This window comes from Filicampus tigris, chromosome 3 (assembly GCF_054856515.1).
Source record: "Filicampus tigris isolate MCC_2025a chromosome 3, RoL_Ftig_1.0, whole genome shotgun sequence".
Lineage (NCBI taxonomy): Eukaryota > Metazoa > Chordata > Actinopteri > Syngnathiformes > Syngnathidae > Filicampus > Filicampus tigris.
The window spans coordinates 30118608-30134381 of NC_141219.1; the positions used below are offsets into that span (position 1 = coordinate 30118608).

General features: G+C 42.2%; 1 protein-coding gene across 8 annotated transcripts in view; it reads left to right on the forward strand.

Annotated features, from left to right (window-relative positions):
• tpcn2 (two pore segment channel 2) overlaps positions 1-15774 on the forward strand; it is a 57802-nt gene that overhangs the window by 25593 nt on the left and 16435 nt on the right. For 7 of the 8 annotated variants that reach the window (XR_015086336.1, XM_086027052.1, XM_086027056.1 and 4 more), the window contains 9 exons: positions 333-432; positions 548-613; positions 1321-1385; positions 7089-7180; positions 8313-8394; positions 8864-8953; positions 9047-9166; positions 14617-14676; positions 14805-14933. Coding sequence is in view for 7 of the 8 variants with exons in the window: in XM_086027052.1 (XP_085883178.1) it covers positions 333-432; positions 548-613; positions 1321-1385; positions 7089-7180; positions 8313-8394; positions 8864-8953; positions 9047-9166; positions 14617-14676; positions 14805-14933 (804 nt within the window). In the remaining variant the exon portion in view is untranslated. The remainder of the gene's footprint in view (positions 1-332; positions 433-547; positions 614-1320; positions 1386-7088; positions 7181-8312; positions 8395-8863; positions 8954-9046; positions 9167-14616; positions 14677-14804; positions 14934-15774) is intronic. The other variant, XM_086027057.1, reaches the window with a different exon arrangement.

Consider the following 15774-nt stretch of genomic DNA (forward strand, 5'->3'; position numbering starts at 1 on the left):
TGCCTAGTGTTCCCAGGGTCAGTAGAATCTCTTAGAAAGTTAAGTGAAAATTTGAATAAATACATTCTTGAAGTTCACACAGTTTTAAATTTAAATACATTTACATTTTTAAAAAGGCTGATGCCGATATTCATCAAAACACTGAATATCTGAGCCGATAATCGGCCCGGCCGATAATCGGTGTGTGCCTAGTTTTTGGGCAATTCAGAACTCTCTGAGCCTTTTCAGACTTTTGCTCTTTCCCTTAACAGAACACCTTTCACATGTATTCATCACACCCAAAGAATGCCTCTTTTTGTTTTACCTCCCTCTTCCTCTGTGGTTGTGTTCAGGACCCACTTAAGAATGAAGAGTGGAAAGTGTATTTTCGAAACCTGCCTACTTCACTTACTTCCCTACTGGTGCTGCTCACCACAGCAAACAATCCAGATGGTATTGTATTCAGCCATGATATCAAAGCGCTGTCACCGTCATGCATTATTGTTTATAGTTAGCCAATTGCATTATTTATTCTTTTATTAATTCCAAATGTTCTGATTTTGTGCAGTGATGATCCCAGCCTACTCCCTAAACAGAGGTTATGCCATTTTCTTTGTCACCTTCAGTGTCATTGGTAAGATGTATTATCAGTGGCTACGTTTACATGGACAAAATTTCTTTAATCCGATCAGAGTTCGGATTAAAATTATGATCAGATGCACTGTTTTTATGGACACTAAAAATATTGATCCGATTAGGACTTGCATGTTCATGTATCACACTTTCGAGTGGAACAAATTTTGACATGCGCAGATTGACCAAACTATAAATTGTAGTAGAAGAAGAAGCTGTTGCAACTTCCTTGTCAACAACATCACTCCATCCATTTCTATTTCAAATGTTATTTTCCATATTTCTCCCATTTACACTGTTATGGTGAGTTAACACTTCCAAATGGAGCTGCAATTGTACCAGTTCAGTCTTGCATTCGCCAAGTCTTTCACTCACTCTGCTTCTCCTAGCTTCCGGGGACAGAAATTCGCATACAGACGCGCGGTAAAGACAGTTTAAAGGATTTTCATGCACGGCGATCGGATTATCAATCGACATAAACCACCCCTCTCGTTTGGAATAAAATCTTGATCGGAATGGGCTTGATCGGGTCAGAATATCCCAAATAGGGTGTGTGCATGAAGCATTTTTCTTCCGATCAAGCTTTTAATCGGAATAAATGTGCCCATGTAAACGTAGCTAGTGTCTCATTCAGTTCAATGTTTACCTGTTTCATGAAAGAAAAGTTGTTTTATCCTGTAGAATGTCTCATTATCTGTTTCCTTCCAGGAACCTATTGCTTGATGAACTTACTGACAGCCATTATATACAACCAGTTCAGGGGATATTTGCTGGTAAGTTGCAAAAGGGCAAGATAAAACATTTAAGGCCCTTACCTTATCTTACCTTAGTTGCCTTCCTTATTTATACAAACTCCAATTCCAGTAAATTCTTTAAAATCTAAATAAAAACAGAATAGGGGAGAGTGGGGACCATATGTCCCGATTTGCGCGGGACTGTCCCGCATTTTAAGGATTTTTGATGCGTCCCGCAAATTGACTCGCTGTCCCGCATGTCTGATCGGCAGGCAACAATTTTCAACGTGCGTCTAAAATCTTGTTTTTTATTAAGCGCCTGTGTGCTGAGTGAATACAGTGTTACTATTATGGGGGCGGGTCTCGGGCTGTGTGTGTGGGTGTGTGTGTGTGTGTGTGTGTGAGATTTGACAAGGTTCTATTGTGTGAGTGTGACTATTGTTAAAGTGCCTTCTACCTCAAGGTATGATGAGACTGACTAATTTCAGCCTTTACTGTGAGCTCCTATTGCAAGGGCGGAGCTATGGGTGAGCCTGGGTGTGCACAGGCCCACCCAGATTGACAGACTGCCCACCCAGTGAGATTCTTGAAAAAATATATCCTTTTACATTTTTTGTAAATTATAAAATTATTTTTGACTTTGTGTTTCGTTGTGTTTTTTTTATTGTATTGAATATTAAGAATGGCATAATTGTTATTGTCTAAGCAGGATCTGAACTTCATATTATTCAGTTTGTCATTTTATTTGAATATGCGATCTGTCGGGATAGGAGGATTGTGCTCAGTGAGAGAAATATTTAGGCCCACCCATTAGCCACGTTCTGGCTCTGCCCCGGTTCTATTGATATTAATGTCTCAGAGATTTACCTTTTTACTAGCAGTTTGTGTTGTATTTTTGTAACTGCAGATAATTTCAACTGCAATTCTGTGTTCTGTGTTTTTATTTGTAGATCTATAATTGTTATTTTGTTACAGTTTATTATATTATATGTTACTGAACAGTTGACAAGCTGTGTCATATGCATTTTTGGTGTCCGTCGCGAGCGTCAGCTGCGTCCCACATTGTCCCCCACAAGCATACTCCCTGTCCCACATCTGCTGAGTTTGGATCTGGTCACTCTAGGTACAGCTAAAAACAAGCATTTTAGCGATACGTTCCATACATTTGTATGGACAAGTTCACATTCCCCTGCCACATTAACAAGTGGAATGTCCAGTTGAAGGCCGTATCTGTGAAGGTATTCAGATGCAGATGCAGTTAGGTGCTCATTTTGCAATGCAGTGATCCCTCGCTACTTCGCGCTCTGACCTTCGCACCCTCAGTGCATTGCAGATTTTTCAGAAGCATTCATAATAAATTAAAAATGAAATAACACAGCCATATCGGTAGCCGTATTGCAGAAAGACGCATTGTTTCAAAGATATGAGTTGACTCGGAGGCTTTGTACATACCCGCAGGCACTCATAAAAGGCGCGTGATTGGTTCCCAGCGTGAGACGAGATCACAAGTGGATTTACTGTATCCACTTGTGTACTGTATGTGAGCTGACTGGGTGCGCATCATCGCAGCCTCTCGCTACCGTCCACGCTAACAAACTAACAGCACTTTCGGACAACATTCTGTTCGCAAATCATAACGTTATTCAAATGGGCCGTTCGGCAGCTGTGGTTACAAGTTGTGAGCAGAGCGGCTCGACCACCCGGCAAGCGCGAACGTACTCAGCGCGCCGAAACAAACGTTATGTTCGTGCCTGCATGTGCGCCCGGCAGTAGATAAAAACCTAAACAATGTTAAACGTGTAGTTTCAGTTTCAAATAAAAGCTGGATGCATATCAAGACAGTAACTTACACACATTTACTACACTACTTAGCACTGATATAAATACGTCAAATTACGCATGAGTTGTATCTATATAACATGTCAAACTACACATACATTTTATATATATAACATGTTAAACTACACATACATTTTATCTAATTATATGTATGCAATGAGTCGATCATGAAATCCAAATCCATAAATTAGCACTCTCTCATATAAACCACGCCAAGCCAACTACCAATCCCATAATGCTTGCGGTACCAAACGTCACTCGCCAGCTGATTTAAAACCTACTCTTACAACTTAACCAAGCAAACGATCAAAGCACGTGGTGCACCCCAAACCAACTAATACAGTGTCAAATTAGCACAATTTTAACGAGCAAGTTAATTTGGCACTTTTATGACATGGCAAACAATCGCTACGACATTGGGATGACAGTCAGAATTGCAATCAGTAGCTTTACTTGTAAACTGCGGCATCAAACGGACATCGCAAATGTGACAGTTAAAGCTGAAAGCATAAAACCCACAACATAAAGAAATAGAGAGACTTTATTTGTTGGCTGTACACCGGGTCAAAGCTTGCGACTTTGCGTTTCAGCATTCACGTCATTTACTGTTCAAATAAATGTGGCATGACATGACACGTAGTAGACGTGACGTTCACGTGACCCGCCGAAACATTTAAACGGACTGAGCACCTTCATGTAAAAAAGTCTCAGAAACCACAACAGTGAAATTAAAATTATATTTTTTACTTCAGTTATCAACTGCGCAATTCACCCCAGTGATTTCTTACTAATGGCACTAGGGACAAATTATGACACAAAACCACTTTTTTTTCTAAAGCTATATTTATCAAAACATTTATTTAAGAATCACGGTTATTTCTGCCAGGGATGCACAACATCCTAAACTGTATGTACATATTTTAGTTGGAGGCATTCCTGTTATCGCTTTGCTTAAAAAGCACCTTAAAGTGGAAGTCAACCCAAACATATTTTTTTCAGGAATATGTTCCCAGAAGTTCCACTAGTTGAAACTCGGCATTCTGATTAATTTTGCGTTTGTGGAATATAAGTTAAGCAGCAAAATGCACTCGTTTGTAGCCACCTCTGGGGGCTGCCATTTTGTCTTCTGTCGACTGAAAATGACATCACAACTGCTCACAACAACCAATCACGGCTGACCTGTATTCAGAATCTGAGCCGTGATTGGTCGTTGTGAGCAGTTGTGATGTCATTTTCAGTTGACAGAAGACAAAATGGCCGCCCGCAGAGATGGCTAAAAACGAGTGGATTACCACTTATTCCACAAACGCAATATTTATCAGAATGCCCTGTTTCAACTAGTGGTCTTGCATAGAACATATTCTTGAAAAAAAAATGTTTGCGTTGACTTCCCTTTTAAGTAACAATTGGCGCTACTTACCGCACTCCCCTCTACAATGATTTGCAAATCCTGTTCAACCCACATTCAATTAAATACACTACCAAGACAAGATATTTCAAGTTCAAACTGATCAAATTTGTTTGTTAGTTTGGGTTTTTTTTGCAAATATTCACTCATTTTTGATTTGAGGCTTTCAACACATTGGAAAAAAAGCTTGGACCGGATCGCCGCCCGAGAGAGCTGCGCTAGATCAGCTGATGGCGGTCGTCAGACATCCCATATTGTAAGTCAGGGGTAGGCAATGAATTTTTCGAGGGGCAGTGTGAGAAACAAAAGGTTTTCAAGGGTCACTGCTATATGCTAACCTCAATTGATTCCCCTTTTCCCTCCATTGTGCTCGTAGAATGTTGAATGTTGCTAATATGAGGATCACAGTTGGCGAGCTATTTTTTTATTTTTTTTTTTTAATGAAGTCGTTGTTTGAAGTCCCTAAACAGTGACAATATCTCTAAGTTGGCAACACTGAAGACGATATGTAGTTTTGTTTGGTTGCACGGCGGACGTGCGCATCAACATAAAAAGCAGCATTGGCATTTTCTTTAGATCTCATAAAGGCTGCAACGGCTGATCAGAGACTGTGGAAGGGTCCGAATGTGGGAATAGCTGACATCAACTCAGCAAAGCAGTGTTTTGTCATTAACATGGACCAATATCAGCCGTCCCCCTTCAGCTAGGGATGCCCTTTGTTTCGGAGCACTTGGCAATTGCCTGTCTTGCCTGCCTTGTTACGGCACTGCTGACCTAAGTGGAAATTCGGTTTGCACTCATGTTTTATATAATGCAGTGTGTGCAGTGTAGTGAATGTATGAATTACACCAGGCACAGGCACAGACATTTTGGGAGGCAGGTGCTCAATCCCCAAAAGAAAAGACCACCCTAAATTCATTGGATATGTTTAACTTTTTTTTTTTTGGTAAGGTGGGTAGTAACGAGTTACATTTACTCCGTTACATTTACTTGAGTAAGTTTTGGGATATTTTGTACTTCTAGGGGTAGGTAGTTTTACATGACTGTACTTTTTACTTTTACTTGAGTAGATTTGTGAAGAAGAAATTGTACTCTTACTTCGCTACATTAGGCTACATTGAACCCGTTACTTAAATCCCTTTATCTATCTATCTCTCTCTCTCTCTCTCACTCTCACTCTCACTCTCACTCTCACTCTCACTCTCACTCTCTCTCTCTCTCTCTCTCTCTCTCTCTCTCTCTCTCTCTCTCTCTCTCTCTCTCTCTCTCTCTCTCTCTCTCTCTCTCTCTCTCTCCCTTTCTCTCTTTCTCTTTCTTTCTTTCTCTCTCACTCTCACTCTCACTCTCACTCTCTGACTGTGTTTCACCAATCAAACGTAGCTGTATAGCCGTATAGCCCAGCAGTCTCGTCACGTGATCATATTCAACTTCAGCTGCGGGAAAGAGTTGTTTTTGGATGAAACGGATGGAAAATGTCACGCAGCAATGCCAACTATGCAGACACAGAAGAGGACGTTCTTTGGGAAAAATACATGTTTTTGCATGTTTTGTCACTCACACACAGATTGAAACACACACACACGCACAGACACACACAGAGTTTATACGAGCTCATGGGCTACTTTGTTGTTCTGCCTGTACAGGGGCTGAAATTTTGTGCTACTTGTGCTTAATTTATTTTTTTTAATTTACACTATTATTATTTTATTGTTTATTAAAGTACTTGAATTTACCTTAAGATTATTTAAACTATTCTTTAATTAAATGCAATTCATTTTATTGATTGGATGGACTTTAATTTGACTGAAGATGATTATTTTGCATTTTTGTCTGATTGAATGGTTGTTTTTGAGACGTTGCTACAGTTACTCAGTACTTGAATAGTTTTTTCACCAAGTACTTTTTTTACTTTTACTCAAGTAATTTTTTGGATGACTACTTTTTACTTCTACTTGAGTCTTATTATTCTGAAGTAACAGTACTTTTACTTAAGTACAGTTTTTGGCTACTCTACCCACCTCTGTTGGTAACACAATTGACATAGTGTAATTGAGCAGGTAAAAATAAATCAGGAAAATGTTCAAATCCATAACTTCTGATAACTTATTAAATCTCTGCACCAAATAAATTAAATAAAAATAAAGCATCCGATATTTTCTCTAAAATCTATTTACAAAGGAAGCAAGATCATTCAGCTACTTATCAGGAGCACCTTCATGAGTCTTTCAGAAATCAGAAACCCACTTGGCCAATTAACAATGGACCTATTTATTTGCCAACAAAATCAAATGGGAACCTGAATAACGTCAGGGAAATTTCTTCAGAGGTAAACACTTGTAGTTTTGATTTGAATTTGAATATATCTTTTGTGACATCAGTCCTGGAAATGTTCTTACTTTCTTAAAGGTTAACGGGTCTACAATCAATGGTTTTGTTATTTATTTTATTGGGGTATCAAAGATGTTAACAGTTAGCCTGTCATGTTTGTCATCCAGTTGTCAGTCCAAACATCCATAAATAGAAGGCGTCTGGGAATTCGAGCAGCCTTCCAAGTCCTTAGCTGTCATGATGCTGAGAATGCTGCAAGGTAAATGAGAACTCTCAGACACACAATGTAGTTGGAATGATTCACCTCTTATTACTTAATGGCTTCATCAAAGCTTTAACGTTTTTTTTTTTAATCCATGAATATGATGATTAGTTAGTCAATTGAAGCAAAAGTGATGACTGTACTGAACTAGATTTCTACATACATGCTTTGCATATGTAATGAATTAAAAAATATGAAACAACTCATCCGGGCGGCACGGTGGTCGACTGGTTAGCACGTCCGCCTCACAGTTCAGAGGTCGTTGGTTCGATCCCGGCCCCGGCCTCCCCGTGTGGAGTTTGCATGTTCTCTCCGTGCCTGCGCTGGTTTTCTCCGAGTACTCCGGTTTCCTCCCACATTCCAAAAACATGCACGGTAGGTTAATTGATCACTCTCAAATTGCTCCTAGGTGTGCGGTAACTGCGGTTGTGTGTTTGTCTCTGTGTGCCCTGCGATTGGCTGGCAACCAGTTCGGGGTGTCCCCTGCCTACTGCCTGACGACAGCTGGGATAGACTCCGGTACGCCCGCGACCCTTGTGAGGACAAGCGGTATAGATAATGAAAGGATGGATGGAAACAACTCATCCAAAAAGCCTAGGGGTCCCAAAGTGTACACAGGATTCCTAGTAGGACTGCTCCATTATGAAAACAAATATTAATCACGATTATTTTGTTCATAATTGAAATCACAATTATTCAAAGGATCACTTGTTTTTTGGTGCAAAACAAGAAAATGTTTGAATGTAAAAAATATAAAGACAAATAAACATAAGTAAGGGGGGGCTGTAGAAGTTTAAAATCAGGCGGACTGACCTAAAGGCAGGTACTATTGTTTTCCCCCCTGAAAAAAAGGCGAATGACGGATGACGGAAGGGTACCCATGCTGCAGATGGATGTTGAATAACGGGCGCTAATTTTTTTCTAAAATACCCAGCTCTGTGTATTAGGTTGAATTTTGTCACAATTCCATTTTTTTGCTCCCAGCTATCACAATTTGGATATGGGACATGGCAGAAAAAAAAGGAGATTGTCAGATCGGAATTGCACCCATTTCAATAAGGCAACAGTTGTATTTCAGTGTATTTTGTCAGTAAAATGTATGAAAACATTGATATCCATTTGTTTTTAGGGAATGTGTGCCAGTTGATGCAGTGCTACAAGTGATGTCCAGGATCCAGATGGAGAGCTACTACAAAGAAGCCATCACCTCTGTCAGAGATCATTGTGGCTTCCTTTAGTACACCGATCGACCACCTGAACCATTTTGTTTGAATTCAGCACAACTATCCTGTCTGCACAATGTACAGTGCCATGAAAAAGTATTTGCCATCTACTAAAATTTATTATAATAATTATTATGATTTATCTATTTATTTTTTTTGCATAATTTACCCACTTGAATATTTGAAAAGCGGGGAAATGCAAAAACAAGAATTTGTTTGAGATGAGGGCAAATATTTATTCACGGCACTGTAGATCTGCTGCTTCTAGACAAGAACTGGGGTTACAATGTTTGTTTGAAAAAGAAAAAGAAAATATAAGTAAACCTAACCAAAACCCCAAACCAGAGTGTGAGTTGAAGTTCTCCTTGAGGGACGCCAAGGACTCTAATAAATTCAAAATTCAAAAGCAACACAAGCTTTCAATCTTACTTTCACTTTTTCTTTATGATTGTTTCAGGAGACACGACAGTATCAAACTGAAGGCTTTATGAATAGAGAGCAGTTCAAAAAAATATTTGATGAACTGGATAAAGACCGTATAAAAGAGGTACAACTTTTCCTTTGAATGTTAAAGGTCACATGGATCATGCTTTTTTTAGATGATTATTGGAGATTGTTAATCGAACTATGTTCTTCACAGCACCCTTCCGCACCACAGTATAACTCTGTGGTATTGCAGAAGCTGCAGGTGATCTTCAGCCACTACTATTTTACTGTATTTGGCAATGCAGTGGCGTTGGCCCATGTGGTGTGCATATGTGTAAGTAAAACACTCACCTTTGTCCTTTTGAGCATGCACAGAAAGCTTCTGTCATGCACCAGTGTACAGACCTCAAGATGTCACCTTAACCAGGAGTGGGTCATTCCACATCACCCTCACTTTTTCAGATTTGTCTGAAATTTAGTGTGTAGTCATATCATAGCATGGACAGCCAAATTTTAAAATTTCAGCTTGATTGTTTCCAAGATATTTCAGTTTCAAATTGCCTTTTCTTAGCAACCGCTTGTCCAATTTCACAAACCATCTCTGGAAAGGGGAAATCATAAGGAATCCAAATAATTGTTTTTTTTGCATCAGAGTACGTTTGACATAAATGACCTTTTGTTCCATATTTCAACCTTGAAATTCACAATAAGCGACACACCCAACTAGGGCTGTCCCAAACAATTATTTTCTCCCGATTAATCTATCGACTATTTTTCAGATTAGTCGATTAGTCTAACAATACATTTTGTGCCTAATCCAGCAATTTTTGGGTCGAAGATTATTAATTTACAAAACCACTTCTGAACACTTTTTAAAATTCTTGATTTTAAAGTTAAGAAAAACTTTTGAAATTGAATGAACACTCACATCTCTTTTAGGCAAACATCATGACGTGAACATGAATGAGGTATTTCTAATAGTTTATTTTTCGTAGCAAAGCTTCGATGGCCGTGGCGAGGAACAATAGTGAGTTGTTGTTGCTTGGGGGACAGATTTGAGTGAGGGGCCAGGCTATGAACAGGCTTCCATGGCGCAGAGAGTCACTGTGAGTCACTCTTCAGTTCAAATATCGGCCAGCAGGGTGACGCTATAGAAGTTTGCCGACAAAAGCCCGTTTATAATCAGGCGAAAACGTTTGCGAAAAAGTGAACAAGTTAAAATTGGAAAATTTGGGCTTCCCATGCTATGAATTACCCCTAGACAAAATTTCAAAATGCTATTTTTGGGGTGTTTGCCTTGTTTCAACTAGTGGTCTTGCATAGCACACATTCTTGAAATAAATATATGTTTGGCTTGACTTCCTCTTTAAGAGTTTTATAATTATACTCTTAAAACTATTGTATTATTTAGCTATATTATTTTTCTTGCGCCCTCACAAAAATTACCTGGGGCTTAGAATCTATTGGACTCTCAAAAATGGCACAGCTTCTAAATAACGGATCAAAATCAAAATTCATTTTCCATTGAGATCATGTTTTTTTAATAATTTGTTCCAGAGCTCAAACTGTTGCCATTGTAAGAATCAGTACATGCTATAATATATCAGGAAACTAATGTTTCAACTTTTGTGTTGTAGCTTAACCCATTAAAGCCTGAAGCCCCTCGTGAGACATTTCTCTAAAACCTACGGTCGTCTTTGGAGTCACCCTTGAAAACCTGACATTTTCACCACCTACAAAATAATTAATATCTCAGCCCCTGTAAGAATAAGAATAAGAATAAGAATAAGAATAAGAATGCCTTTATTGATCCCACAGTGGGGAAATTTTCATTGTTACAGTAGCAAAGATATAGGTCACACAGGGGCGGCGGCATAATGTGGCCATTAATGTATAACATTGACGGCAAACATTTAGAATCAAACCTATGTAGATATACGCAGTAACATGTGTATATACACATGTGTGTACACACCAGCCTACATCTACATAAAAAATATGAGGAACACTCATTTCGGCCTGTACATAGTACAGAGGAAAAAATACTCTAAGTGACAGTGCTGCAGTGCTGTAGTGAAATGTAAGGAACAGCATTGGATAAAAATAAAACTAGACTAACAGTAGTGGGGAATGTTGAGTATTGCACGGTATTACAGTAGTGGGGAATATTGGGTATTGCACGATATGAGCTCAGGTGCAGGACTGCACAATTGCACTAATGTCCGCCAGTTTGTAGAGACTACACAATGTTCTTGTTAAAGAGTCTGACAGCAGCAGGCAAGAAGGAACGGCGGAATCTCTCCTTTGCACAGCGAGGGTGTAACAGTCTGTCACTGAAGGTGCTGTGGAGTGCTGTTAGGGTGCCCTGGAGGGGGTGGTCCGGGTTGCCCAGCATTGATGACAGCTTGGCCAACATCCTCCTGTCCCCCACCGAGTCCACAGAGTCCAGGGAGCAGCCCAGGACAGAGCCGGCCCTCTTGACCAGTTTGTCCAGCCGCTTCTTGTCCCGGGCCGAGACGCCGCCTGCCCAGGTGACCACTCCCTGGAAGATGACCGATGCAACCACCGAGTCATAAAAGTTCCTGAGGAGTGTCCCCTGAACCCCAAAAGACCTCAGTCTCCTGAGTAGGAAGAGTCTGCTCTGACTCTTCCTATAGAGGGCGTCTGTGTTGTCGCACCAGTCCAGTTTATTGTTCAGATGAACACCCAGGTACTTGTAAGTTGAGACTCTCTCAACATCTGTTCCCCGGATATTCACTGGTGCAGGTGAAGAGTGCTGGCGCCTACCGAAATCCACCACCATTTCTTTGGATTTCCCCGCATTGATCAGGAGGCGGTTCTGCTGGCACCAGTCCACAAAACCCTGAGTAAGTTCTCTGTACTCCCGATCATCTCCACCTGTGATGAGGCCGACAATCGCAGAGTCGTCAGAGAACTTCTGCAGGTGACAGGTAGGGGTGTTGTAGTTGAAGTCCGAGGTGTAGAGGGTGAACAGGAAGGGAGCCAAGACAGTTCCCTGTGGGGCCCCCGTGCTGCAGAGGAGCACGTCAGACACACAGTCCTGTGTCCTCACATACTGTGGCCGGTTTGTGAGGTAGTCCTGGATCCATGTGGTGAGGTGGTGCGCCACCCCCGCCCGCTCCAGCTTGTCTCCCAGTAGGGTGGGCTGGATGGTGTTGAAAGCACTGGAGAAATCAAAGAACATGATCCTCACAGTGCTCCCCGCCTTCTCCAGGTGGGAGAGTGAAGTGTGGAGGAGGTAGATGATGGCATCATCCACACTGATGCCAGGCTGGTATGCGAACTGGAGTGGGTCCATTGAGGAGCTCACCAGGGGGCGCAGGTGGACAAGGACCAGTCTCTCCAGGGTCTTCATCAGGTGAGACGTCAGCGCCACTGGTCTGAAGCTGTTGAGCTCCTTCGGGTGGGGGGTCTTTGGCACCGGGACCAGGCAGGATGTTTTCCATAGCTGGGGGACTCTGCCCAGCTTCAGGCTCAGGTTGAACATGTGCTGGACAATTCCACACAGCTGGTCTGCGCAGGATTTGAGGAGCTGGGGGCTGATGCCATCTGGACCTGCTGCCTTCCTCGCCTTCATCTTCTTCAGCTGGTTCCTCACCTGAGATGTTGTGAAGGCCAAGGCTGGACAGGAAGGAGTGGTGGCTATCTGGTGTAGCTGGGAGCTGGAGACTGTGGAGAAAAGAGGGGAGGGGGTGACACGCCCAGCAGGAGGAGTAGGTGGAGACTGCAGCAGGAGAGACTGAGTGGAGGCAGGCATCTGATCGAACCTATTGAAAAAGAGATTTAGCTCATTTGCCCACTGCAGGTCCCCCCCAGTCCGGGTCTTGGGTTGTCCGTGGCCTGAGATGGTCTTCAGGCCCCTCCAGACTCCCCTGGCGTTATTCTGCAGCAGCTGCTCCTCCATCCTCTTCCTGTAGGACCTTTTCCCCTCTCTGATCCTCCTCCTCAGCTGGCGCTGCACAGTCCTCCGCTCCTCTATGTTGCCTGACGCAAAAGCCCTCCTCTTCTCCTTCAGGAGAGCTTTTATGTCTGGTGTGATCCAGGGTTTGTTGTTGGAGAAACACCTTACTGTCCTGGTGGGTATGGTGTTCTCCATGCAGAAATTTATATAGTCTGTAACAGTGTCCGTTAGACTACTAATGTCTTCCCCGTGAGCATCGCTGAATACTTCCCACACAGTTGTGCTGAAGCAGTCCTTTAAGGCCTCCTCGGCCTCTCCAGACCATCTCTGAACCGTGCGGGTCACAGCTGGCTGCCTGCGGACCAGAGGTTTGTACACAGACTGGAGAGCCACCAGGTTGTGATCAGCTTTGCCCAGCGGGGGGAGGGGCAGTGATGTGTATGCCTCCTTGGTGTTGGCATAGAAAAGGTCCAGTGTTTTATTGTCTCTGGTGTGGCAGGTGACATACTGTGTGAATGAAGGCAGAGAGGAGGAAGGGGAGGCATGATTGAAGTCACCAGAGATGAGTACCAGGGCATTTGGGTGCTGTGTTTGTAGCCTGCTCACTGCTGCAGTCAAGACATCACAGGCTGTGTCGCTGCTGGCAGCTGGTGGGACGTAGACAGTCACCGCGATCACGTGACTAAACTCTCGCGGGATGTAGAATGGCCTCATGCCAACAGCTAGCAGCTCAATATCCCTGCTGCAAAGCTGCTCCTTAATCGTGATGTGCCCAGGATTACACCATCTATCGTTCACAAACACAGCCAGCCCTCCTCCTTTCCTCTTTCCACTCTCCAGCGTCCTGTCCGCGCGTATGATTTGGAAGCCGTCCAATTCTACGACCGCGTTCGGCGTTAGCGTTGTTAGCCACGACTCCGTGAATAGCATCAGGCTAGCCTCCCGGAAGTCCCTCTCGTGCCGGGTAAGCGCCGCTAGCTCGTCCATCTTGTTGGGGAGCGATCTAACATTCCCCATGATAACAGACGGGAGGACGGGTAGCAGATAGAAACGTAATTCTCCCCCCAAAAAATTGAGACCTTAGACATGTGGCTTTCACACAGGCCCGAGTTTATTAATCCTTACTGTTTCAATCGAAGATGCAAGTGAAGCACTATTTTTAATTTTTTAAAAATCGAGTGGTAATTACCATGCTGTATCCTCTTACAAGGATGTTGAAATCGTCATTGTCTATGAACATATATCTTAACCATACATCACATTTGGATGGTTTCACAGCTTTAATGTCCGTAAGCGTGTCGTCTATATCACTGCCGTGACTTATAGCAGAGCTCCCGTGATCGACTGTGCCTCCATTACTCCTCAAAAAGAATATATATCCTCCGACAACTCACGACACCATCACATGTATATTCTGATGCATTTCATTGGCTAAGAGACTGAGAATTGGATTAAAAAAAGAAAATGACGTATACGCTCTCAGGCTTTAGAGGGAGAAACATGCAACAGCACTCCCGGATTTAGTGGTAGAAACGCAGCTATGCGCTCCTGTCCTTAATGGGTTGAACTGGCCTAACACTGTCCAATTTTGGAAGTATTTTTTTTTATATTCAATTGTGCAAATGAATTGCCTTCTTGGGCTGCTAACAGTAAAACAGAACAGACCAATCTGCGTTGGTTTTGACCAAAACGTATTGAAGAGGGACTTGAACAGGGTTGGCGCTAGTGGTTGTTATAGCTCTGTCAGAAATTGCACACCGATAGCAGCCCAAGGTGCGAGGACATAATTGTGTGCACATGAACACTTGACAAATGGTGCCTGACTGATATTATATGTAAAGATCTGTATGTTTGTGATTTAGACTGTGTTGGTGTTGAATTCAGAAAAGTCCACAGCAGAGAGAGATAACCATAACATGGAAGTAAGCTCAACCATAACATTTCTTTGATGTCTCATACCAGTATTAACCAGCATTTGATGTATTAACCAGCATTCGATGATTATTGTAACATTTACGCAGCACCACTTTCTCTTTTCATTCCATAATAGATTATCAACATGTGTTTTATCATCTACTACCTGTTTGAAATGTGTGTGAAGATATTTGCCTTGAGCTGGAAAGGGTACCTTTCCTATAGGAACAACATCTTTGACGGATTCCTCACCATCCTGCTTCTGGTAAATTAGTTTGGCACAGTCCCCCCTCAACCTGTCATTGAAAAAGTTGAGTGTAATGCATTTAACAATAATCTAATGGTATTTACAATGGGTATGAAAATTCTGCACTTCTGTTAAAATGCCAGGTTTTTGTGAGAAAAACAAGACCAATATACATACTTTCAAAACACTTTCCACTGTAAATGCAGAGCTGGGCATTCTGCCTATCTCCATCTATCCACCTATAACGGACACCCATTTTGTCGACAATAAATGAAAGACGGCAAACTTAAAAGAATAAACGGACGAAGCAGTCGGAAGCCAGAAACGGCGCGATACATTTTTTTTCAAACACTGGTATTAAAAAACAAAAAACAAACATGAGCTCACCAACTCTGTCTTAAAGGCAAGTAGACATAAGCGCAACGCCGCCTGTTTACCGACATGTAAGAAGCACTTTTAAGTGGCACGCCTCCTTCTGCATGTGGAGAGCAAGATGGCCTCAAGCAGTGAGTGAAGCACCCGCCGCTCGCTGCCCCTCCGCTCCACTTTTAAAAGCATGACGTGCTGTCATATGGAACTTTTTTGCTTACATGGCCGAAAATCACGGCAAGCGGACTAACATGACAAAGCGCGTCTGTAAGGCTTTTTGTAAACTACCGTGGCACGAGGTGGGAACATGTCCAATACGACCAAGCACCTCGCTGACCGGCATCCAGATGTATACTACCAGTTTTAAGAGCGAGCGACAGGTTGTGATGCATTTCTAACATTTCCCGCAAAAATAAGTAGTGTGAATTATATCGTTCACAATTTGTATAATTTGCCGAGACATTCAACAAGACAGACACTCACACGCATA